Below are 23,691 nucleotides of genomic sequence, written 5' to 3' on the forward strand. Positions count from 1 at the left end.
GTAAAACTTTTTACCTTTGAAAAAATTAATGTGTGCAAAAGATGCCTGCTCCCGGGACACACAATGTTGAGGTATGAATTCACAACCATCTGACCCTCAAATAGTCAAAAGCCACTGGGTGGACCTGAAATGAATAAATATAAGCAATAATGTAACCTACAATGCAGTATTTCAATATAAAATGTAATCTAAATTACAAGTTTATCAAATTATTTAAATAATTAATATATTACCTAATAAAATCAGCTTCAGAGTCTTGAAGCATCGAACATTTCTCCACATCAGCTGCTATTCTTTGCACCTAAAAGACATAAAGAAAATAATCTTGTGATTTCTTTAAAGCATTATGTACTGTAAATGAGACCAAAATTAATACCCCAAAAGGCATATATATTAGAATAAACAAACTATTATAAATTATATAATTTATAATTATAAATTGTAATATTACATTGTATAACTGTACCACCAATCAAATTAAATAATTAACAGTGCAAAATACAATTAATAAATGTTGGAAAAATGCAATGCCACTTATTAAACCTGAAACTAATCCGCCATTAGGTGGCAGTAAATAACTTAATGAGGGAATCAACTGAGTCATTAATTGAACCGATCTGTTCAAAATGATGAATCATTTAGCTCAAGTTTGGAGAGTTTTGATTTGAGAATGAGCAAAATAGTTTTGCTTTGGTGTTTGTTTGGAACTATATGCGTCGGTGAAATACAACAACAGTTAATATTGTGTATAAAAAAGTAAGTAACTTGTTGACTAATTGTTTATTGAACTATGTATTTGCAATCGTGATACTCAGCAAAACAGCTCACTTGTGATGCTTCTTATATGTTATAAATAAACTCAACAGTTGAACATTTAACTTACCTCATGAGTTTATGTGTGCTGTTAAGCTTTTCTGATGTTGAATGAAACATTGATATAATCAGAATCAGTCTTGCATTTCGTTGCTTCCTCAGTCTTTTTTTTTTTTTTTTTTTTAAATCAGGCTAACTCGTCCAGTCGGGCATATAAAGATGTCTTTCACTTATTATATTAAGGCGTCAAGTCAATATGGGATAATTGAACACATATAAACGAATGAAATTTCAAATGTTGCTGTTCGTCAGTTATTTAGATAGATATTAATGTTAGTTACTATGACAGTCATTCACATTAGGTTAACACTACTTTTAAATGCTCTCAATAAGAACATTTTACTTCCAAAAATCAAACATTTGGCATTCTTATCTTCAATCGTTCTCGGGCTGCTCCAGTCGGCTGGGTTTCTGAATTTGAATGATGCGCGCGCAATCCCATAATGCCACACTACAGTAAATTAGTGTAGGAAACACCTGCTTCTTGTAAATGAATTACAGTTGATGTGGAAATATACTATTAACAACTGTAAAACCTTATTTGACCCATAATGCATTGCGAATTACAGCTGCATTTTGTAAAATGTTTATACAGTAAAATTCTGTAAAATTGTGCTGTAGAAGCTACAGCAATTTTTTACAGTGTGTTCTAGGTTATTACATGCAGAGTTTTTAGTTCCTATAATTAACACCTCTGTTTTTTTCAGGATTTAGCAGTAAGAAAGTACTACTCATCCAGTTTTTTATATCGACTATGCATTCCATTAGTTTTTCAAATTGGTGTGTTTCATCGGGCCACAAAGAAATATATAGCTGAGTATCATCAGCATAACAGTGAAAGCTAACACCATGTTTCCTGATATCTCCCAAGGGTAACATATAAAGCGTGAATAGTAGCGGCCCTAGTACTGAGCCTTGAGGTACTCCAAACTGCACTTGTGATCGATATGATGCCTCTTCATTCACTGCTACGAACTGATGGCGGTCATATAAATATAATTTAAACCATGCTAATGCACTTCCATTAATGCCAACAAAGTGTTCAAGTCTATGCAAAAGAATGTTGTGGTCAATTGTGTCAGACGCAGCACTAAGATCCAATAGAATGTCTCTAGGTTACTTATGTAACCATAGTTCCTCAAGGGAACGAGACACTGCGTCGAAGCGCTATGGGGAACGCGTCTAGCGTGAGCGACTCTGAATATTGCATGTAATCAGTCCAGTGGAAGAACGTGACGTCATGGGCGGGGTGACGTAAGTGACTAGGAAGCTATAAAAGCATGTGCCACACAGCTGGCGTCAGCTTCGAGCACCAGCAAGTGCTGGCAGGGGTGCTGGGGGTATGGCCTCGAGACGCAGCGTCTCATTTCCTCAAGGAACTAGGGTTACATACATAATCTATAGATGTTCCTTTTCAGGAACTCGAGCTGCGTCAAAGCGCTGCGGGGAATGATGAACCCACGCTGCCAGACGACCACATCCCCGAAGAGCACAGCTTAGGATGAAAGGAATGAATCGCCTGGAGTCACTGGCATATCTAAGCCATAGAACTTTGCAAAAGTGGAAGGCGTGGACCATCCCGCAGCATTGCAGATGTCCAGCATGGACACACCTGCTAGAAAGGCCTTGGAGGCTGCCATACCCCGTGTAGAGTGAGCCTTGGCTCCTGACAGCGGGGGAAGACCAGAGGACTCATAGGTGGCATTGATAGTCTCAACTATCCAACGACTAATACTCTGCTTAGAAGCAGGAAAGCCCCTCTTGTGGCGACCCTAGCATACAAGCAATTGGTCCATTTTTCTCCACAGGGCAGCTCTGTGGACGTATTTGTCCAGCACTCGAACTGGACACATACAATTTAGCTTCTCTTGGTCAGGCTCCCGAAAGGGAGGGGGACAGAACGCCAGTAGCATTACAGGTTGTGGTGTGATAGAGGGAACCTTAGGATCATATCCTGCTCAAGGGTATATGAACGCTTTGGTCATGCCAGGTGCAAAATAAAAATAGGTAGCGGCCACTGAGAGGGCCTTTAAATCTCCTTCTCTCCTCAGAGCTGTAATAGCCAACAGAAAGGTGGTTTTAAGGGTCAGATGTCTGTCTGAAATGTCTTGAATTGGCTCCAATGGAGTTTTGCAAAGAGCCTCTAACACCACAACCAAGTCCCACGGGGGAATACGGGATCGTACTGGAGGTCTCAGCCTCAGCGCACCGCGGAGAAAACGTGTAACTAAGGGGTGTCTTCCCAAAACTGACCATTGAGAGGGACATGGTAGGCCACAATGGCCACCACGTAAACCTTCAGCGTGGAGTGGGTCAACCCTGCAGAGAGCCTGGCTTGTAGAAACTCCTGAACTGTACCATCTGGGCAGTTAGCTGGGTCAAGCCGGCGGTCTCTGCACCATGAGGTGAAGAGTTTCCACCTCAGGGCTGAATGGTTACAATTTTATCTCTAATAGTATCGATTTTAAAAGTAAAGTAGTTCATAAAGTCATTACTGCTGTGATGTTGGGAAATGTCAACACTTGTTTGAGGCTTTATTTTTCATTAATTTAGCCACTGTATTGAATAAATACCTGGGGTTATGTTTGTTTTCTTCTAAAAGAGAAGGTAATCGGATCTAGCAGTTTTTAATGCTTTTCTGTAGGATAGGTTACTTTCCCGCCAAGCAATACGAAATACCTCTAGTTTTGTTTTCCTCCAGCTGCACTCCATTTTTCAGGCTGGTCTCTTTAGGGTGCGAGTATGCTCATTATACCATGGTGTCAGACTGGTTTCCTTAACCTTCCTTAAGCGTAAAGGAACAACTGTATTTTCAAATGCTAGAAAAGAGAGATTCCATAGTTTCTGCTACATCATCAAGTTGTTCTGAGGTTTTGGATATACTAAGGAATTCGGATACATCAGGAAGATAACTTGACCCTCTGGAGTCAATTAACGTGTATACGCATTATGAGTCATTTTCACCTGATAACCCTGAAAAGAACTTAAATTACACTTTCAGTTTTAATTGTACAGATAAGAGCAATACATCAATCGAATCTGTAAAGGGTCTACTTTTTTTGAATACAGACATAAGAACAACAGAACTTTGTGCACTTATAAAATAAAGATAACAAACAAGGTGTGCTGTCTGCAGTCTTTGTCTGCACTGATCTTCATTTACAAACACGTCATTAAAATAAACTGTAACGAAGAGATATGAGAAAGATATCTATAGAAAGCCTGACATGTCTACTTTTAAACTAAATAAGTGCTGCCAAAAATTCTGTGATAAAGTAATCCATATGAAAACAACGCAATGTCCGTTTTTCACGTCTCCCTTCATTATATCTAATGTGACCATGCCCCTGCGCTGAACGCTGTATTCAGATTCAAACTGAAGCGCGCGGCTTGAATACGCCCATAACATAAGACAATGCAGCGAGACTGTTCTTAAAGTTATTTTTATTTTACTGTTTGCTTCGCAATGAGAGACATAATTAACCCCGAAAAGATGTGATGTGGTGAGGATTTGAGATTTGGATTTCCTCAGAAAAAAAGGATGAAGTGCTTTATTCAGCAGAGCAGTCTCAGTATTCATTCTCTTTTTATTTATTTATATACTTGTACTAGTTTTCACATAACGTGTAAACATTTTACTAGTTAGACTTTTTCCAAAGACTTTTTCCAAACTATAATTCCTGACTAAATGTATAATCAACATTATGAAGTTTCAGTAACAATATACAATACTTTACAATTCAAAAGCTTGATGTAAATAATATAAATGTAACAAATAAATGTAACTGTAACAAATGTAATAAACAATGCTGTTCTGTCAATTTACCCCCCCCCCCAATAAACCTGAACAAATATTCTCAGCTATTTTCAACATTAATAATAATAATAATAATAATAATAATAATGATAATAATAACAATATATATATATATATATTTTTAAATAAGATTGTTTAAAGGATTTCTGAAAGATTGTGAGACTGGAGTACTGAAGCAAAAAAATCAGTTTGAAAGTCAGCTTTGTTCCTAATAAACTGTTTAACTGCTCCCCCAAGTGGATATTAAATTATGTTGTGGGATAATTAAATATACTCTAAATAAACTACAAACATAAAATTATATAGACTTATTTTGTCCTCACATTCTTTCTTGTAACTCCTCCTTTTCAGTGGCACAGATGACTGAAAGGCTCATTATGCAGCTCATTATGCAGGCCTTTGTCTTCTCAGGTGTAAATCACAATGATATTCATGATAGTTGACGCCTACTCCCATATGACTTTTACAAACAAAAAGTGTCTTAGAAAATTTAAATCAATATATTGTTTTCTGTAACTGAGTAAACAAGATGGTTTTCACATAATTAAAAAAAAAAAAATTAGGCTACAAGCTCCAGTTCTCAAAAATCCCGGGAACCAATGTTCTGTATATGTTTTTATTGCCTTATTCAAGTGATTTAATTATTATTATTATTATTATTTTTTTTTTTTTTGATTACAGTGAGATTAGACTTTAGCCATTTAGGTATTTATATGAAACTGAAAAAAAGCACAAATGTCAGGGCATGGCGAAACTTCTCCAGGCCCCAAAAATACCCTTAGACTCCAGAGGGTTAAAATGCAGTCTTTTGTGGGAGAAGTGATGGTTTTTCCATACTTGAAACAGGAAGTAGAATTTACAATTTTGGCTATATGAAGTTTGCACAAAACTTATGCACAAAAAATAATGATCTGAGATATCATCACTTGGCTGCATAATTTCAACACTATCAACATCTATTTCATGTGACAGTATTAAATCTAGAGTATGATTTTGAAAATGAGTAGGTCCTGAAACGTGTTGTCTAACCCCAAAAGAGTTCAGAATGTCTATAAATGCTGATCCCAGTGCATGTTTTTTATTATCAACTTGGATATTAAAATCACCAGCTATTAAAACTTTATCTGCAGCCAGAACGCACTCGGATGTAAAATCACCAAACTCTTTAATAAAGTCGGTATGGTGCCCTGGTGGCCTGTATACAGTAGCTAGTATAAAAATCACAGGGGATTTATCATTAACATTTGTTTCTCTGGATAATGTTATATGAAGCACCATTACTTCAAACGAGTTATACTTGAAGCCTGCCCTTGAAATCCTGAAAATGTTATAAAACCACCCCCTTTGCCTTTTAGACACGTGTTTATAACAATAATCTTGGGGGGTGGGCTCATTTAAAATAATGTAATCATCAGGTTTTAGCCAGGTTTCTGTCAAACAGAGTGCATCTAGATTATGATCAGTCATCATGTTATTTACAAAAAGTGTTTTCCTAGAAAGGGATCTGATATTCAATAATCCAAGCTTTGTCATGTGTTTATCAGTATTGCATCTATTTTTTGTTTGTTGAACCTCAATTAAATTGTTACTCTTAACTTGGTTTGGATGTTTTTTTTTTATATATTTTCTAGTGCGGGGAACAGACACAGTCTCTATAGTGTGGTATCTAGGTAAAAGAGCTTCTATGTGCTGAGAATTAACTGATCAACACATGCTCCAATTTAAGACTTTGAGCTGTCGCCATCAACAGGGGACTGACGTGAGGGATTTTGCCCTGGAGTTCAGCTGTGTTGCAGAAGGGTTGGGGTTTAATGATGTGGGCCTCAAGGACCTCTTTAATTATGCCTTTTAAGAGCACCTCAACTGGTGGAGAATGAGGGTGCTAGAACACCTGACATTTGGGGGATTTGTGGAGTTCTTGGCACATCCCCCAGCTAAAGAGGCTGCAGTACTGCCAGTGGTGGCTGACAAAGCTGCAGCACCCCCAAAGGTGACTGACGTCACTGCAGCACATCTAGTGGCAGCCGACAATGCTTCTGCACCCCAGAGGTGGCAGCACCTCTGCAGCACCTTGCTCTCGTAATTGGAAGAAGGGGAGGAGTAAGAATGGGTCCCCTAGAGGCAACTGAAGATGATGTAGGTCCCCTAGAGGTGTCTCATGAGGCTGCAGCACCCCCAGCAAGGCCTGATGAGGCTGCAGTGCCCACAGTTGTGGCCGAAGAGCCCCTGTCAGGGTTCCAGATCTGGTAGAGTATGCTTGGTCTGTCCCTCTGGCCCCGTCTCTGTGTTTTTATTTTTCCTGTTGTGTGTTGTCTGTTGTTGTATCTCAGTCTTGTGTTGTCATGTCATGTTCCTGTCTTGATTTTGGTGTTCCTCGTTCTAGGGGGCAGTGTCAAGGTTCTGTCACTTCAGTCTAGTGTAATTCATGGTTTTGTTTCAGAGCCCTGATGTTCCTGTCATGCTATTGTTTTCATGTGAGTGTGCGGCTTTGAGAGTGATCAAGCCATGCACTCTCGTCTGTGAGTCCTGTTTCATGGTAGAGCATGGTGTTCAGATCCCGGCACTTATTGTCTTGTTGAATATCAGTTGTGTATCTGGATCCGGACATTCCTGGTTGTGTGACATGTCTGGTTGTGGAAGCATGAGGTTGAACCCACAATCTTTCGCCCTGCTAATGCAATGCTCTACCACTGAGCCAAAGGAACAATGTAATATGCTTTGTGTTTATCCGCATGCTTTTCTTGTTGTCTTGTGTTGTTGTTGCATGCAGCTTGTGTTATCGGCTGTTTGCTTTCATGTCCTGTTTTGTCTTGTGCATAGTAGCATGCAGCTTGGTTTTCACTGGCAGCGTGTTGTCTTGTCTAGTGTGAACACATGGCTTATGAGTTCTTTCATTAGCTGTGTGCTTGTGTCTTGTTTTGTTCAAGCACATGGCTTTTGATTGTTTTGCTGGTCATGTGCTTGGGTTTTTGTGTGAGCACATTGCTTTTAGGTATGCTTGACTTCACGCAGCACTGTGCAAACCGATCGCAAGTTTAAAATTACTCTTTAAACTTACTTAAGTCAATTATGGACAGTGGTTCCACACAACCAAATTGTGTTTTGATAACATAAATGGAATTTTTTTAATCTAAGCAAACTCCTTGTGTTGTGACAACACAATTGAATGAGGTAGAATCTATGTGAAATAGTAATGTCCAACCAACTCAATTTATTCACTTTGCTTCAACTTAAACCAGTTAAGTTAACTCAACATGTTTTGGTTTATTACAATCTAACCAAATTTGTTTCACTCTATCAACATAAGGAGGTTTGTTTCAAATTACTCATTTCAATTATGGACAGTGGTTCCACACAATTAGTTCTAGTTACTTTAACACAGTATTTTCTATTTAAAGTTACTCACTTCAACAAAGCATTTTTTGTGTGATTTGTCTTGTAATGAGACAAAAGACAAGATGTCACAAATGATCAAAGTGTATTAGTTGAACAAGCAATAAATAAGTACACACAGCAAAATACAGTTTAAACCACATTACAAAATTACACAAAATAGCAAATAAAATTCTAATTGGTATTCATGGGCAACCAATCAAACCTTATTCCAGGAACAGGAACTGGCTCCAGAAATAACTTCTTCAGTATTCCAAATGTGTACCTGAATTCGGGAGGGTTGCTCAAGTTCAGTCCATATATCAGTCCCATATATAACATGGTTTTGCAGACTGTAAACTGATATAGGTCCTGAAGAACTTTATCCTTTAACACTCCAATATCTGCTGGACTGTATTCAATGATTGAGCTTCAGATAGATTCCCACGAGTCTTCTGGATCACCTCCTGATTGCTGGCAACGTCTTTAAACTAGAAGTATTTAAAAGCATGGAGAACTCAAATTAACTTAAACAAATCATTTATTAACCTTGAAAAAAAAAAAAAAACTCATCATATACTCCATACTGCTAGGGTCTTCATTGGATACTTCAATTTCATTAGTCTGAAGATGAAAACAACAAAATTTAGACTTTGCTTTTTTTTTTCTAAAATTACATGGAAAAAAAGACAGTCATTCATCTTCTTATGGGAAATACAGGCAAGCAGTCAAGATGGGATTCTAACAAACATTACAGTGGAAAATGGTACACACATCTGGACCCTGCACGATAAGCAACAGAACTGGAATGTTCCCAGACCCAGAAACATAGTAAGGACATCAGTAAAACAGTCCATGTGACACCAGTGGTTCAACCATAATTTTACAAAGTAAACAAAAATACTTTTTTGTGCAAACAAAAACAAAACAGCAACTTTATTCAACAACTCTTCTCCAAATCGCATCTTCCACCATTATCAACAGCACATAAATAAATCATGCGCATGGTGCTGCTGACCTAGAACACACATGCGCTGAGCCTTGATTACACGTAGAGGAAAGCAATTTTCATGCCTCTAGTTACTCTCCATAATGGTGGCATATGTGATTTGGAGAAGAATTGTTGAATAAAGTCGCTATTTTTGTTTTCTTTGCACAAAATGTATTCTTGTACCTTTGTAAAAGTGTGGCTGAAGCATTGATGCCGCATGGACTGTTTTACTGATGTCCTTACTATGACTCTGGGAACATTTCAGTTCCATTGCAGCCTTCATTGAGGTTCAGAAATCTCTCGCATTTTCATACAAATAATAGGGATGCACCAATTGACCGGCCATAAATCGGAAACCGAAAGTTTTTGCTTAAAATATGCGATTGGTAATTGGCCGGTCTTTGGAATTTTTTTCGGCCGATTTTTCCGCAAGTGCGCCCGTGTGGTCCGACTACATTACTTCTGTGTGAAAGCAAACACGTCCTGGGATTGATTCCAGCATTGAACCCGGATTGGGGACTTAGCAACATTGCTGGGTTCAATCCCGGGACAAGCGCTGTGTGAACAAAAGCCAGATCTAATGCCGTGTCTAAGTGATGACGCACGTTATCATGCGACTCTTTTAGCGGCTGTTTTGAAGGAAGATCAACGTTCACTGAAAAAAAAAGTGCAAACTGTATGAAGCAGAGATCACTTAGTTCCTCACTTTCCACGGTGACACCGAGATCGTTCGCCAGATTCAGTGAAAGTATTACCTGCCTAATGTTTTCGACTCGTACATTACACGCCACGCCCTGATGTCACGTGTCGTTACGGGACCAGTATTTGCCGGAATCGCAGTGTGAAAGGGGCTTTATTGAGCTTTTCCTCAATATTGGACTGTAGACTGTGGACTGTCCTTCCTTCTTGTTTGTTGCTTAAAGATTAAAAAAAAAAAATAGAGTAATGACATGTTTATTTTTGGGTGATCTAGCAATTTAAACACACCTGAACTAGCTAATCAAGGTTCTTGGGAATTTTAAAACAAAAAAGTCTTACCTGAAGTTCCAGGCAGGTGTGTTAGAGCTGAACTCCACAGAGCACTGGCTTTCTTAGATCAGGTCTGGACACCCCCGCCTTGCATTAAAATAAATCTATCAGTTTATAGTAATACCACATATTTTGTTTTTATTGTATTAATAAACCTTATCTTATTCTATCTGTCTTGTTTTGTCAATTTCCAGTGGCCAGTGAGAGAATAATGTTTTAATACAAGGTTGTGTTGAGTGCAGCTGTTCTTACCTGTGTAGTGGGCACCAAGAGGGTTTCATTATTTGTCCAAGGACTCTTCTTCAGTATGCAAACATCTTCGTAAGTTTTGCAGTCCGGATCAAGTTTGGCAAAGATTGTTGATTCTGATGGGCCTATGGTAATTCTGTATGTCTCAAATTCTGCACAAATCTGTAAACACATGAAGTGCAATGTGTTACAAAAAAAATGTTAATCACTCACCATGTGTGAGTGATGAATAGTGTCATGTTTACCATTCCAAAAGGGAGGACCTGATTACATATCTGGAGCATTTGTATAATGTGATCAGCTCAGAGTAGTGTCCGGTTTAAAGTCATTGTATGACCACACTGCCATGTTCATAAACAAAGCTTCAAATACTTTCACTGTGCTGAGCCAGGGCTCAAACTCGGTCAGCATCTCATGGTTAGACATTTATTGATTATTTATCTTTTGCAATTAGTTAAAATATACATATTATAACAAATAAAGGTAATTACTTCCACTTTTGAAAGTCATTATGTATTACTAATAGAATTAATTTACACAAATATATTATTAATTATATTAATTTATTAATATAAATAAATATATTACACACAAAATAAGATAAGAGAGAAACTCCTATTCGCCATTTGATTAGTTATATGAGGAAGTAGCTGGTTTTAATAAAGTCTGTATCTTCCTGCAATATATTGAGTCCTCGTGACATCCTTCATTCCAGATCCTGACAGGCTTACACATAACACCCTAGCACATTTATAATATTCAAATCCATTAAAGGATTTTTAGGCTGCATTAATTAGGACAACTGGAACCGGGAATACTTCTAATATTCACACAGTGTACTTGCTAGAATGGTTTCTACGCTAATATTAGTCTGTTTCTTTCTTATTCTGAGGTCAACATTGCCACCAGATCCAGTCTGTATCCAGATCAGATGGTCACTGCAGACACCCAGATCCAGTACGTATCCAGCCCAGATGGAAGTTTAGCACCTAGAGATGACCTCGACAGCTTTGAATGTCAGCGGAGACCAGGACAGCTAGATGACACTATTTCCCTAATTAATAATGTAAAGTGTTCTGACACAATCTGTATTGTTAAAGGCACTATATAAATAAAAGTGACTTGACTATGAGTTCATAATATGTGTAGTATACTTAAAGGGTTAGTTCACCCAAAAATTATGTCATTAATAACTCACCCTTATGCTGTTCCAAACATGTAAGACCTCCTTCTATCTTCGGAACACAGTTCAAGATATTTTAGATTTAGTCCGAGAGCTCTCAGTCCCTCCAGTGAAGCTGTGAGTACGGTAAACTGTCCATGTGCAGAAAGGTAAGCAGAACATCATCAAAGTAGTCCATGTGACATCAGAGGGTCGTTTAGAATTTTTTTGAAGCATCAAAAATACATTTTGGTCTAAAAATAGCAAAAACTACGACTTTATTCAGCATTATCTTTGCTTCCGTGTCTGTTGTGAGAGAGAGTTCAAATCAAAGCAGTCTGGATATCCAGTTCGCGAACGAATCATTCAGTTCACCTAATTGAACTGAATCGTTTTAAACAGTTCGCATCTCTAATACGCATTAATCCACAAATGACTTAAGCTGTTAACTTTTTTAATGTGGCTGACACTCCCTCTAAGTTCAAACAAACCAATATCCCGGAGTAATTCATGTACTCAAACAGTACATTGACATTTTTGGGTGAACTAACCCTTTAAAATGGATAGATCCATGGATAGATCCATGCATTACAGCAGGCAGAAAAGCTAAGTGTACCCCAGGCTTCAGTCCTCCTCTGCTATTCGCATTACAATTGAAAGTGGCATGTGGTGACCCATACTCAGAATTATTGCACTGCATTTGTCCCTTCCAAAGTGCACACACACCCTGAATACACACCCGGAGCAGTGGGCAGCCATTTTTTGCTGCAGCAACCCGGGGAACATGTATTTATGTTGTTTATATTTAGCGTTTTGACCATAAAAAGCAAACATTTTCACACAGACACACACCAACGCAAGCAATTCACTCTGATCATGCAAAACGTAGCACCTCCTTCAAATGAGGTCAACATATGTAATTTCCCAGCAGATTAAAATATATCTATAAAACCTCAAAGTCCTTCTATTAGCTAATATATCAGAGCTGATACAATTGACATATGATAGTTTCCATTAAATGGGTGAATGGAGCCACTGGTTGCACTGCTACATATGGTAATATCCATCATGACCTTCTCTAAAGCTAACAAAATGGTTTGTACTCTGCGAGGGGAGCCTGTTCACCCTGAGCTATGGAAAGATGGGGCTATTATAGTTGGAGGGGTTTTCTCTTTCCATAGCAGCTGGGAAATCAGGCAACAGACATATTCAATTCTTCCACCTCCACTGAAGTGCATCAGGTATGTAAAAGCAGAGATATTGTCTAATAAGATTTTGTAAATACAAGTGCTACGCTAAATGAATTATTCATAGTTTCATTACATACTTATTTTATTTATTTATTTGTATTTTTTCACAAGTCTTAATTTTAGAGACTTCCAGTACGCACAATCCATGCTCTTCGCAATAGAGGAAATTAATAACAGTTCCACTTTGCTACCTGGGATCTCATTAGGCTACAAGATCTATGACACGTGTGGATCAGTGGCAGCTGGGGTTCGAGCAGCTATGGCCCTTGCAAATGGGTATGAGAAAGTGTCTGTTGAAGGGCCCTGCACAAAGCATGCTGAAGTGCAAGCAATTATTGGGGACACAACTTCTTCAGCTTGCATGGCGATATCAAAGGGTATTGGACCATTCAAGCTTCCATTGGTATTATTTTATGTCACAATTTATCACAATATAGTGTTTTAAAATGATATGAAAATGTAAAATTGTAATCTATGTTTTAAATAAATAATAGATGCTGCTGAATGCAATTAATGTAATTTTACTGGATGTTATGCCTAAACATATTACTTCTGTATATATTAATCTCTTAGATCAGCCACTATGCCACCTGTGAATGCCTTAGTGACAAAGTCAAATATCCCTCATTTCTTCGAACTATTGCAAGTGATCACTATCAGAGTAGAGCACTGGCAGAACTGGTTAGACACTTTGGCTGGACCTGGGTTGGAGCCTTAAGAACAGATGATGATTATGGTAACAGTGGGATGGCCACTTTTACTAAGGTAGCTGAACAGATGGGTATCTGTTTGGAATATTCTCTCCCGTTTTTCAGAACCTACCCTGAAGATAAAGTAATAAGGATAATTGAGCAGATTAAAAGCTCTACTTCACGAGTAATTGTAGGATTTCTTGCTCATTGGGACTTGGAGGTTCTGCTGCATAAATTTGTTGAACACAATATTACTGGATACCAGTGGGTAGGGACCGAAGCTTGGATATCTGATTCAGTCATTGCCAGTATGGATAAGCACCACATTCTACAAGGAGCAATTGGTCTGGCTATACCCAAAACACAAGTGACAGGTCTGCAAGAATTCATTCTAAAAATAAAACCACTGAAGTCTTCGGGAGGTGTCATTTTTACTGAGTTCTGGGAAGAACTGTTTCAATGTAAATACTCAACTAAGAATTATTCTGTGTCCATAACTCCCTGTACAGGCAATGAGGAACTGTCTCAAGTGCAAAATTTATTTACAGACATGTCACTCATGCCCATCTTCAGCAATGTGTATAAAGGAGTGTATGCTGTTGCTCATACACTTCATGACCTCCTGGGATGCAAAGAAAAATGTGACTTAAATAAACAGCCTGATCCTTCAACAGTGGGTTAACACTAATTTATTCCACTGCTATATACAATTCAGTATTCTCTAATGTTGTACATATGGACACAGTATATTTGACAATTTATTATTTGTACTGTATGTACTGTACAATACATATGACATTTTGTTGAGACTGTTTGCCTTGTCAGTCATTTTAGTCAACGATAATTTTTTTTTTGTCTTTTTTTCCCCTTCAGTTTCTGAAGCACCTGAGAAAGGTGCATTTCAAAACGAAAGATGGTGAGGAGGTTTATTTTGATGAGAATGGTGATCCAGTGGCAAAATATGACATTATAAATTGGCATCCAAGTAAAAAACAACACTATGAATTTGTTACTGTTGGGCTTTATGATGCTTCTTTTCTGGGGATAGATCGATTAGCTGTCAATATGCCATCAATTTTATGGGCAAATAATTCCACAAAGGTGAGGGAAAAAAGGAAACTTATTTTCTGAATATCAGTTTCTATAAGTAAATGACAATGCCTATATATATCTGCCACAGGTACCAGTGTCTGTGTGCAGTGAGAGCTGCCCCCCTGGCACTAGGAAGGGTGTGAAGAAAGGAAAGCCCATATGTTGTTATGACTGCATACCGTGCACAGAGGGAGAAATCAGTAACACTACAGGTAAAATCACTATATCCATAAAAGGAGAAAACAAGACACACACACACATTTGTTTTTGTGAAGAGTGGGGACATCCCATAGGCGTAATGTTTTTTTTTTTTTTTTTTTACTGTACAAACTGTATATTCTATGGCCCTACACCAACCCTACACCTAACCCTAAGCCTAACCCTCAAAGGAAACTTTGTGCATTTTTACTTTCTCAAAAAAACTCATTCTGTACGGTTTATAAGCGTTTTGAAAAATGGAGACATGGGTTATGTCCTCATAAGTCACCATCTCCTTGTAATACCTGTGCTATACCCATGTCATTATACAGAGTGAGTTGTGTCCTGATATGTCACAAAAACAAGAGCACGCACACACACACACACACACACACACACACACACATATATATATATATATATATATATATATATAATCTCTCCTGTTATTAATTATTACATCCATTAAATACAGATTCTGTAACATGTCTGCGGTGCCATCAAGACTTCTGGTCAAATATGCAAAACGATGGATGTGTTAAGAAGGAAACAGAATTTTTGTCTTATGAGGAAATCATGGGGATTTTGCTCACAACTATTTCACTTGTTGGTGCATTTATAACAATAATAATTGCAGTCATATTTTTCCGATATAAAAATACCCCAATAGTGAAAGCCAACAACTCAGAACTGAGCTTCCTGCTCCTATTTTCACTGATGTTGTGTTTTCTCTGTTCACTTACTTTCATTGGTCGGCCCACTGAGTGGTCCTGTATGTTGCGTCACACAGCATTTGGGATCACTTTTGTCCTCTGTATCTCATGTGTTCTGGGGAAAACAATAGTGGTTTTAATGGCTTTCAGGGCAACACTTCCAGGAAGTAATGTCATGAAATGGTTTGGGCCTCCTCAACAAAGACTCAGTGTTTTTTCATTTACTCTTATACAAGTGATTATTTGTGTGCTTTGGTTAACAATATACCCCCCTTTTCCATTTAAAAATCTTAACTATTTCAAAGAAAAGATAATACTAGAATGTAATGTGGGATCGGTTGTAGGTTTCTGGGCTGTGTTAGGTTATATTGGGCTGCTTGCTATTCTATGTTTCTTTTTGGCTTTTCTGGCTCGGAAACTCCCGGATAATTTTAATGAAGCCAAATTTATCACATTTAGTATGCTCATATTTTGTGCTGTTTGGATTGCTTTCATACCTGCTTATGTTAGTTCTCCTGGAAAATTCACAGTGGCAGTGGAGGTATTTGCCATTTTAGCCTCCACATATGGAATGTTATTTTGCATATTTATTCCTAAATGCTATATCATTTTATTGAAACCAGACAAGAACTCTAAAAAACATTTAATGGTCAAATAACACCCAAGAGCTACGTGAGTTTAAAATTTTAAAGTATAATAATAGTGTAGATGAAAATAAAACATACTATACACTGTTATTTTTACCATCCTGTACTTTTACCATCCTATTTTAAGTTATGTTGATTGTTATCACCATGATGGCGCTTTTCTTACTAAACAGTGTATGTTGGACCATTACATGATGAAATTAACAACATCTCTGTTTTGCCTAATAAAGTTAGAAAACATAAATGGTGAATACTTGATTGAGTAAATTGTGAATTGTTCATTCACGTACTCTATTATTGACTTACTATGGTAGCCAAGATAGCTCAATGATGAAATCACAAAGTATTTTTTTTCAGTTAGCACAGTGAATATATATACACACACACACACACACACATTGTTTGCTTTGTTTAATTTTTCATTATGTTCTTGTGGCATACAATCAAGATGAAACTGAAATGCAGACTTTAAGGTTTAATTCAAGGGGATTCAAATAAAACACACAATTATTATGCATAAAAATGACAAATAAATACAATCATACATAACGTTCATTTTAATATTTTGGTGATAATCCTTTGCAGTCAATGACTGCTATAAGTCTGGAACTCATGGACATCACCATGGACTTGGTTACCTCCTTTGTGATGGTTTGTCAAGCCTTTACTGTAGCTGACTTCAGTTGTTGCTTGTTTGTGGGTCTTTCTGCCTTTAGTTTTTCTTCAGCAAGTGAAATGTATGCTCAGTTGGTTTGACAACAGGATATCAGAATCAGAATCAGGGTGGTTGTTCTGCATGCTTAATAAGCAAACTCCAGCTTTTCCAATATATATATATATATATATATATATATATATATATATATATATATTAGGGGTGTAACGATACGCGTATTCGTATTGAACCGTTCGGTACGACGCTTTCGGTTCGGTACGCGGTACGCATTATGTATACCGAACGGTTCGTTGGAGTAATTAATTATATTTGAAAAAAAAAAAAAAAGAGAGAGAAAGAAATATAATGATATGCGTTCAACAAGGTAGCCCAATAACCCAAACAACGTAACAGGCAACGCCCCTGACACTCCCGAAGAAGAAAAAAACACCATCTTATATGTTTATGTTAGGCTACTCAGCAGGCGCTCGCTCACTCAGTACACGCTGAAGGCTCGTTGCAAAATAGCCAATGCGTTTAACAGACTAGAAATGAGAAGATCCTCCAATAACCAACAGGTCTGGTGTTTGGGTGCACTTTGGATTCCCTTTAAGCTATAATGGTGATGGCAAGAGAGTGGTGGATAAATAAACAACGGTATGTCGCATCTGCAACATGACAGGGTACACCAGCGGGATTACAAAAAAAAAACAAAAAAAAAACAGCGGGAATATCTGGGATATATGCGTCAGTACTATCTGGGAAAAGACGAAAAAAAGGAGAAACATGCACGCAGCAAACTATCCCTGCAGCATTTAGACACTATAGCTTACAGGGAATCCAACCCAAACACCAGATCTTATATTTCTGGTCTGTTAAATGCATTAGACATTTTGCAACGAGCCTTCAGCGCGTGCTGAGTGAGCGAGCGCCTTAGGGGCCGTTCACATATCGTGCCTAAAAACGCATGGAAAACGCTAAGCGCGTCTTTCTCCTGAGGCGTCTGTCTTTGCTAAGCAACAATGATGTGCTCTCTCCATGAGACGCGGAAATTTCAGCGAAGGATAAATGGATTTGCAGCTCTAAAAATCGCTTGCAGTAGCTCTGCTACTGAATTTATTTCAAAATTGCAATCCATATACAACTATGATCAGCTGTTCCTTCCTCTTGGCTGAGCTCTCAACGTTGTTACGGGAAAGGATGAAGCTGATTGGTTGGTTCTTGTCACATGACCCGCGGTGCGCTTGCGGCATTCTGAAAAGTTGAGATGTTTTTACATTTTGCTGTATCTAAAACGTATCGAACCGAACCGAACCGAACCGTGACATCAGTGTATCGTATCGAACCGAACCGTGAATTTTGTGAACCGTTACACCCCTAATATATATATATATATATATATATATATATATATATATATATATATATATATATATATATATGTATATATATATATATATATATATATGTTTTTATGTAAAATTAACTTTTAAAAGACCAACATCTTTAACTTTCATTCATGGGGATAACATGGATAATTTGATATTTGCCTATCTTTTTTTTTTCTTTTAATGTTCCTTTTACCACTAGATAGCTGCAGAGCTCCATTATTTGCAATTAGCTATTTGAATTTTTTTTAGTTGAATTCATATCTACATATTCTGAAATCACAGTTATAACAGTAGAAATGTATTTATTTTGTACTGATAATTTTTTTTTCCAATAATGTTAGAGTATGATTATAGATCATTATTATAGAACCTGAACAAGATATTACAAAGAGAAAAGTTGAGTCTTTAGAGTTTATATCAATTATCTATTTTTCGATAACACTTTATAATAAGTGCATGCTATTAATCATTAGTTAAGCATTAGGAAACAGTTAATTCATTATTTATAAAGCATGAATAGACATTTGTAAGCAGTTTATAAATACAGATATAAATGCTTTATACCTGATTTAAGAGCATATCTATAATGTATTTAATAATTGGTTTTTCATACTTTATTAATGATCAATTTATCATTTCTAAATTAAGTATAGCATTATTTACACACCAGTTATTAAGGAGTTGTCAGTGGTTCATAAGAAATTGTAAGTAAATGATTAATAAACTATTTAAAAGTGCATTCATACATCTTTTTATTCAGACATATAGTAATAGTTACTTATAGTGTTAATAAATGGTTTATTAACATGTATTTCTACTGTAATTCAGGGTTAATTCAGGTAGTTATAAAACATATGTAGTTGTTAATTAACTATTTTTGTGAGCTCATTTAAAGTGAGGACTATTTATGCCTTGTAAAGCTTTTACAAATGAGATTTAAAGGCTGTTAATATTTCTATGTTCTGTATCACTGTGTGGTGTTTGTTTCCGTTTTTTTGTTTAGAAGATAACCGAGCCTTTAAATATCCTTTATAAATGCTTTACAAGGCATAACTAGTCCTCACTTTAGATGAGCTCACATAAATAGTTAACTGTCCACTACAATATGCTTTATAACTACCTGAATTTACTACATTTCTTGTGATCTTATGAATCACTGGCAACTCCTAAATAACTGGTTTGTAATGCTATACTTCATTGAGAAATTATAAATTGATCATGAATAAAGTATGAAAATAAAATTATTAAACACATTACAGATATGCTTTTAAGTCAAGAATAAAGCATTTATACCTGTATTTATAAACTGCTTATTACTGTCTATTAATTCTTTATAAATTATGAATTATCTGTTTACTAATGCTTAATGATTAATAGAGTGCAGTTATTATAAAGTGTTACCTATTTTTCATATAATTCTGCAAATTGAATCTAAACTTCAGTTACTAACTGTAAAATAAAAAAATAAAAAGTAACAGAAATGAACAGTTATATATAACATATTTAGTACCAATACATGAAATGAACATCAGAATGCATCCTTTCATCTCTCTCTCTCTCTGTCTGTGTGTACATTGTCCATGTGTCAGTGTCACCAATTTATGTTTGTGGTGTCTCTGCATTTTTGGTTTTATTTTATTTGACAAATTATAAGAACAGTTTATAACATGCACGTGCATGTGAGCATGATCATTTTGAATGAATATGTAGATATTAATCTAACTAATATACACACACACACACACACACACACACACACAACATTCATTAGGAAAACAGTGTGTCAATGATGCAAAATAATAGTTAAAGGCAGTTCATCATTGAATTCAGTGATGTCCTTTCTGTTCAGTTAAATAGTGTCTGTGCATTTATTTGCAAGTCAACGATATCGCTGTAGTTGAAGTGACCCCAACTAAGCAAGCCAGAGGCGACAGCGGCAAGGAACCGAAACTCCATCGGTGACAGAATGGAGAAAAAAACCTTGGGAGAAACCAGGCTCAGTTGGGGGGCCAGTTCTCCTCTGACCATACAAAACCAGTAGTTCAATTCCAGGCTGCAGCAAAGTCAGATTGTGCAGAAGAATCATTTTGTTTCCTGTGGTCTTGTCCTGGTGCTCCTCTGAGACAAGGTCTTTACAGGGGATCTTTATCTGGGGCTCTAGTTGTCTCATCTGGTCTGGATACATACTGGATCCGGGTGACTGCAGTGACCCTCTGATCTGGATACAGACTGGATCTGGTGGCTACGGTGACCTCGGAATATGAGAGAAACAGACAAATATTAGCGGAGATGCCATTCTTCTAATGATGTAGCAAGTACATAGGGTGTTATGGGAAGTGTTTCCAGTTCTGGTTTACCTAATTAATGCAGCCTAAAAATCCTTTAACGGATTTGGATATTAAAAGCATATTAGTATGTTATGTGTAAACCAGGTTAAAGAGATGGGTCTTTAATCTAGATTTAAACTGCAAGAGTGTGTCTGCCTCCCGAACAATGTTAGGTAGGTTATTCCAGAGTTTAGGCGCCAAATAGGAAAATGATCTGCCACCCGCAGTTGATTTTGATATTCTAGGTATTATCAAATTACCTGAGTTTTGAGAACGTAGCGGACGTAGAGGATTATAATGTAAACGGATCTCATTCAAATATTGAGGCGCTAAACCATTCAGGGCTTTATAAGTAATAAGCAATATTTTAAAATCTAAATGATGTTTGATAGGGAGCCAGTGCAGTGTTGACAGGAACGGGCTAATATGGTCATACTTCCTGGTTCTAGTAAGAACTCTTGCTAATGCATTTTGGACTAGCTGTAGTTTGTTTACTAAGCGTGCAGAACAACCACCCAATAAAGCATTACAATAATCTAACCTTGAGGTCATAAATGCATGGATTAACATTTCTGCATTTGACATTGAGAGCATAGGCTGTAATTTAGATATATTTTTTAGATGGAAAAATTCAGTTTTACAAATGCTAGAAACTGGTCTTTCTAAGGAAAGATGGCGATCAAATAGCACACCTAGGTTCCTAACTGATGACGAAGAATTGACAGAGCAACCATCAAGTCTTAGACAGTCTTCTAGGTTATTTCAAGCGGAGTTTTTCCTATAATTAACACCTCTGTTTTTTTCAGAATTTAGCAGTAAGAAATTACTCGTCATCCAGTTCCGACTATACATTTCATTAGTTTTTCAAATTGGTGTGTTTCACCGGGCCGCAAAGAAATATAGAGCTGAGTATCATCAGCATAACAGTGAAAGCTAACACCATGTTTCCTAATGATATCTCCCAAGGGTAACATATAAAGCGTGAAGAGTAGCGGGCCTAGTACTGAGCCTTTTGGGTACATACTGCATTTGTGATCAATATGATACATCTTCATTCACTGCTACGAATTGATGGTGGTCATATAAGTACCATTTAAACCATGCTAATGCACTTGCACTGATGCCAACAAAGTGTTCAAGTCTATGCAAAAGAATGTTGTGGTCAATTGTGTCAAACGCAGCACTAAGATCCAATAAAACTAATTTAAAGATACGCACGATCAGATAATATGAGCAGATCATTTGTAACTCTAAGGAGAGCAGTCTCAGTACTATTATACGGTCTAAATCCTGACTGGAAATCCTCTGGAGTCTAAGGGTATTTTTGGGGCCTGGAGAAGTTTTGTCATGCCCTGATATTTGTGCTTTTTTCAGTTTCTTATAAATATCTAAATGGGTAAAGTCTAATATCACTGTAATCAGCACAAACTGGGCTATGATAATATGTGAAATGCATGCATGTACATGATTGTATTTTTGAGAAAAAAAAAATGTTATGCATGGTTAGTGAAAAACTAAAAATGTTAAATCACTTGAATAAGGCCATAAAACACATACAGAACATTGGTTCCAGGGAATTTTGAGAACTGGAGCTTGTAGCCTAGAATTTTTCTTTCTAAATTATGTGAAAATCATCTTGTTTACTCACTCACAGAAAACAATATATTGATTAAAATTTTCTAAGACACTTTTTGTTGGTAAAAGTCATATGTGAGTAGGCGTCAATTATCATGAATATCATTGTGATTTACACCAGAGGAGACAAAGGCCTGCATAATGAGCTGCATAATGAGCCTCTCATTCAGCTTTGCCACTGTGAGTGAGGAGTTAGAAGAAAGAATGTGAGAACAAAATAAAAGTATATAATTTTATGTTTGTAGTTTATTAAGAATATATTTAATTATCCCACAACATAATTTAATATCCACTTGGGGGAGCAGTTAAACAGTTTATTAGGAACAATCAAAGCTTACTTTCAAACAAAATTTTTGGAATCATTACTCCAGTCACACAATCCTTCAGAAATCATTTTAACAATCTTATTTTCTACCGAAAAAAAAAAAAAAAAAAAACATTTTATTATTATCATCATCATTATTATTTTTTATCATTGTTAATGTTGAAAAGAGCTGAGAATATTTTTCAGGTTTTTTTAGGGGGAATAAACTGCATTGTTTTTACATTTGTTAGAGTTATCTCTATTTGTTACATTTATATTATTTACATCTAGCTTTTGAATGGTATAGTATTGTATATTGTTATTGAAACATAATGTTTCACTTGATTATACATTTAGTCAGGAATTATAGTTTGGAAAAAGTATTTGGAAAAAGTCTAACTAGTAAAATGTTTACACGTTATGTGAAAACTAGTACAAGTATATAAATAAATAAAAAGAGACTGGTCCCACTTTATATTAAGTGGCCTTAACTACTATGTACTTACATCAAAAAATAAATACATTGTGTTCATATTGTATTGTTAATTTGTTTTGCTGCTATTGAGGTGGGAAACAGGTAAGGTTAGGGGCAGATTTGGTGGTATGGGTAAGTTTAAGGGTGTGTTAAGGTATGAGGGATGGGTCAACCATGTAATTATACATGTAATTACAGAAATTAATTACAGATGTAATTACGTGCATATATTTTTCAAATATAAGTACAATGTAAAAACATGTATGTACACAATAAGTGCATTGTACCAAATTAAGAATTTAAATGTAAGTACATAGTAGTTAAGGTGTAACGGATATGCAGATCATCGATTCATGTGTTAAATTCAGATTTTCCAAATGAAACCCTTTTTGCACTAAATGCCTGGGCCTGGCGCCAGCCTGGCTGGACTTAAATTATTTACGATACCCATGCGAGCTTCAAAGGAGACCTGAAAACCCCCCCAAATTCCTCAAACACACTGGAGACAAAGGAAACCTTTCGTAAAGTTCCTTACTTTTGTAAGTCCTTATTAATATGTATTTTTAATGTTTGTGTATTGCATAAAAATGGTTAATCCTGGGTAAATGGTTATAAAGTGTTGACTTATAAGTGGAAATGTTCTCCTCAGCCTAACTCTTTTTCTCAAATAGTCATGTGTATGTAACCCCCACCTTTGCAGGTCGTAAAACTTTACAACCACCCTGGACAACAGGAGAGAAGAGAAGCCAAATCACTGGTTTCTTCTCCCCAATGCATTCTATGGAATTTATTCATTACCTTTTTGTTTTTATGTTTTAT

General features: G+C 36.6%; 1 protein-coding gene across 1 annotated transcript; it reads left to right on the plus strand.

Moving 5' to 3' along the window:
* Window positions 1-12,519: 12,519 nt before the first annotated feature.
* LOC127977364 (extracellular calcium-sensing receptor-like) lies at window positions 12,520-16,096 on the plus strand. The gene is made up of 6 exons (XM_052582237.1): window positions 12,520-12,734; window positions 12,855-13,146; window positions 13,317-14,108; window positions 14,309-14,536; window positions 14,616-14,739; window positions 15,201-16,096. The coding sequence occupies exons 1-6, from the start codon at window positions 12,520-12,522 to the stop codon at window positions 16,094-16,096; spliced, it is 2,547 nt and encodes an 848-aa protein (XP_052438197.1).
* The last annotated feature ends 7,595 nt before the right edge of the window (window positions 16,097-23,691 follow it).

Source organism: Carassius gibelio, chromosome B18, assembly GCF_023724105.1.
Source record: "Carassius gibelio isolate Cgi1373 ecotype wild population from Czech Republic chromosome B18, carGib1.2-hapl.c, whole genome shotgun sequence".
Lineage (NCBI taxonomy): Eukaryota > Metazoa > Chordata > Actinopteri > Cypriniformes > Cyprinidae > Carassius > Carassius gibelio.

Bases quoted from the DNA above. Each gene is read 5' to 3' on its own strand.
- LOC127977364 (XM_052582237.1), top strand. From the start codon at position 12,520: ATGGAGCCACTGGTTGCACTGCTACATATGGTAATATCCATCATGACC. The intron at 12,735-12,854 runs GTATGTAAAAGC...TTTTTTCACAAG, and splicing joins CCTCCACTGAAGTGCATCAG to TCTTAATTTTAGAGACTTCC. The intron at 14,740-15,200 runs GTAAAATCACTA...CATTAAATACAG, and splicing joins AGAAATCAGTAACACTACAG to ATTCTGTAACATGTCTGCGG.